General features: G+C 48.7%; 1 protein-coding gene across 1 annotated transcript in view; it reads left to right on the forward strand.

The window, feature by feature from the left end:
• The first annotated feature begins 267 nt into the window (after positions 1-267).
• The window catches only part of LGR4 (leucine rich repeat containing G protein-coupled receptor 4), a 136,304-nt gene continuing 133,085 nt past the window's right edge, over positions 268-3,486 (forward strand). The window contains exon 1 of the mRNA XM_040328344.1: positions 268-718. Coding sequence (XP_040184278.1) covers positions 519-718 — 200 coding nt within the window. The 5' untranslated portion in view covers positions 268-518. The remainder of the gene's footprint in view (positions 719-3,486) is intronic.

The raw sequence follows: 3,486 nt of genomic DNA on the forward strand, positions 1-3,486 counted from the left end.
GATTATGTATTATTAATGATGAGAGTAATAATGGAATGATGAATACTATGGATGGGGGAATTCTTCTTGTGTGTATTGAGCTCCAGGCAGGACAATTACATTGCAGGGAATGAATTGAGCAGCCAGTGGCCCCTCTTGTCCCTCAGCCACACCTCAGCACAGGGAGCCAATCCGGGCTCAGGGTTGTGTGGCTGTTGTGGAATTTGCATATGAAAGCGTATGAGCCAATGAGAGCGCTGTAGTTCATTAGCATGCACCTTGGCTCATTAGCATGTGGAGCAGCAGGCGAGGAGGGATGAGAATGGCTGCAGTTACATTGTATCCGTAGTAGAGTCGGATCCCGAGAGGAGAAGGAGGGGGAGGAGCCTTCCTCTCTTGTTTGTTTAGTGATCGGCAGCGGGGAAGGAGATCCGCACATTGCATGGACTGATCGCTCTTCTCTCTCGCTGGTCTCGGGACTCTCGGTGACCGGATCAGCCTTGTATAGGAAGCCGTTGGAGAATAGAGGGTCGGAGAGGATGAGCCGGTCCGGCTGGCTCGCTGCTCTGTCAGCCTGTGTTCTGCTCCTCAGCTCTCCTTCTTCAGGTGGGCCCAGCGGGGTCTCCTCGCCTCCCCCCTGCCCGGTGCAATGCCGCTGTAATGCGGAGCGAGGAGTGGACTGTTCCGGGAAGGGACTGGTATCGGTGCCGGAGGGGCTCAGTGTCTTCACCAACATGCTGTAAGTGGGGGGACCGGGGGAAGGTGCGGGAAGAGATCATTGGGGTCTGTGTGTGTCCTACAAGGACCCCGGGACACACGGCTCACTACACTTCCTGGGGTCCTCAAGGTTGCCCCCCCCCACCTCCTTCTTAGGGGTTCCTCCTTATTCCCAAGTGTTGCCCCCACATCTCCAGGGCTTCCCCCCATTGCCAGGTCCCCAAGGGATTTCCCCCCTTATTTCCAAAGGTTCTTCCTTCTCAGTTTCCCAGGGTGTTCCTCTTTTCCAAGTGTTGTTCCCCTCTTTCTTAGGGTCTCAAGGGGTGTCCCCTATCATTCTTAGGTTGCCAATAGTTTCTCTTCTAATTGCCAAGGTTTGTCTTCCTCATACCTGGGTTTATCCCCCCTCATTCCCAGTTTGTCAACCTGAAAACGTTGGGGGGAACCCTTTGCAACCTGGAAACGTTGGGGGCAACCTGGAAATGTTGGGGGCAACCCTTTGCAACCTGGAAATGAAGGGGACAATGCTTGTCAACCTGGAAACGTTGGGGGCAACCTGAAAATGAAGGGGACAATGCTTGTCAGCCTGGAAACGTTGGGGGCAACCTGGAAATGAAGGGGACAATGCTTGTCAGCCTGGAAACGTTGGGGGCAACCTGGAAATGAAGGGGGCAACGCTTGTCAGCCTGGAAACGTTGGGGGCAACCTGGAAATGAAGGGGACAATGCTTGTCAACCTGGAAACGTTGGGGGCAACCTGGAAATGAAGGGGACAATGCTTGTCAACCTGGAAACGTTGGGGGCAACCTGGAAATGAAGGGGGCAACGCTTGTCAACCTGGAAATGTTGGGGGCAACCTGTAAATGAAGGGGACAACGCTTGTCAGCCTGGAAACATTGGGGGCAACCTGGAAATGAAGGGGACAATGCTTGTCAACCTGGAAACATTGGGGGCAACCTGGAAATGAAGACAACGCTTGTCAGCCTGGAAAGGAAGGGCACAACACTTGCCAAAGGTTGCCCCCTGCATTTTTAGGTCTCCAAGGGTTCGCTTCCCCCCCCCCCCACGTTTCCAGGTTGCCCCCTGCATTTTTGGGTTTCCATGGTTCCCACCACGTTTCTAGGTTGCCCCCTACATTTTTGGCTCTCCAAGGGTTCCCACCACGTTTCTAGCTTGCCCCCTACATTTTTGGCTCTCCAAGGGTATCCCCCACGTTTCCAGGTTGCCCCCTGCATTTTTGGGTTTCCATGGTTCCCCCCCCCCCCCACGTTTCCAGATTGCCCCCTGCATTTTTGGGTTTCCAAGGGTATCCCACCACGTTTCTAGGTTGCCCCCTGCATTTTTGGATTTCCATGGTTCCCCCCCCCCCCCACGTTTCCAGGTTACCCCCTGCATTTTTGGGTTTCCATGGTTCCCCTCCACGTTTCCAGGTTGCCCCCTGCATTTTTGGGTCTCCAAGGGTTTCCCCCCGATTTTTCCAGGTTGCCCCCTCATTTCTGGGTTGACCAGGCTTCTCCCCCTTCTTTCTTTGGTTGCCCCTCCTTGTTTCTGGCTTGCCCTGGGTTTCATTATAGCTTTCCAAGGGTTTCTGCCCCCCCTTACCCCTTATTCTTAAATTCCCAAAAGTTTTTCCTTCTATTCCTAGCTTCCCAAGGGTTGATTTCATGTTCCCAAGTTTCACCTCTTGCTTCCCTTATTCAGAAGTTCCTAAGGGTTGTCCCTGGATGTCCAAACTGACACTGTACCCCTTTGATGACTTGTTGGTGACACTCTCAGTTCTTGCCCACTAACATTCGCATTACTGTTTCAGTTACCTGACTGTCCATGAAGAATTAATTACAATTTAAAAATAATCTCTTTGTTTAAATTTGGAGGTGTTTTTATGGTCCTCTGTGACAGTTCTTCATGACCAGATTAGACACTGAAGTGTCCCTAGATGGGGGTTTTCTTTTTCTGTGTTGGCAGCTATGCCCATGCAGTGTAGTCACCTTTCCTCTTCTTTATATGACAGTCTATGAGCTATTGTGTGGCCTCGTTTACTAGTAATGGAGCCAGTTCGGTGCCACCAGCTAATGTAGCTTGGTCCTGATCCTTTTTTTTGTTCTTCAAGGAAGAGTCCCTTTTGCTGATTATTCTCTAAATGCTGTTTGTCCTTGGAAATGCCCCTGATTTTGAACGCTGTGTTACTGATCTTAGTATAGTCGTCATAACATTTTGGCTTTTGAAGTTGATATTTAATTGGCTTTATATTCAGTTTGGTAAATATGCCTTAGAGGTATGGCATGTGCCATGGTCCCCTGAAATGGGAATGTATTTGGCTGTGCAGGAACCTTGTGGACTGCTTTCAATGTCGCCTTCCAGGTTTTTAAAACGCCAAATCCTTTTATTATTATTATTATTATTATTATTATTATTATTATTATTTATTTATTATATTAAATTTTTTTTTCTTCTTGAATTTTTACGTGTTTTTTTTTTTTTGTTTTTTTTTGTTTTTTTTACCATCTTGCCTTCTTTGATCCAATCCATGCGTAAGTGCCAATTAAAGGGTAAACGCTGATCAGATTTACTACATGCAGATCCATAATCTGTATATTTCAGGTTAATAAACCTGTCCTAACTGGGTGCACAGAGCTCCTCGATGCCATCGTGCCAGCTCAGTAGCTGCATCCCTGGAAACAAAGTTTACCCGCTGTGTGCCCAATAGATGCTGTGAATTCGCAAACTTCATTCATAAATGGCTCCTGATCTTGTGTGTGTGTGTGTGTGTATATGTGTGTTTATGTATGTA

The sequence above is a fragment of the Rana temporaria genome, chromosome 11 (assembly GCF_905171775.1).
Source record: "Rana temporaria chromosome 11, aRanTem1.1, whole genome shotgun sequence".
NCBI lineage: Eukaryota > Metazoa > Chordata > Amphibia > Anura > Ranidae > Rana > Rana temporaria.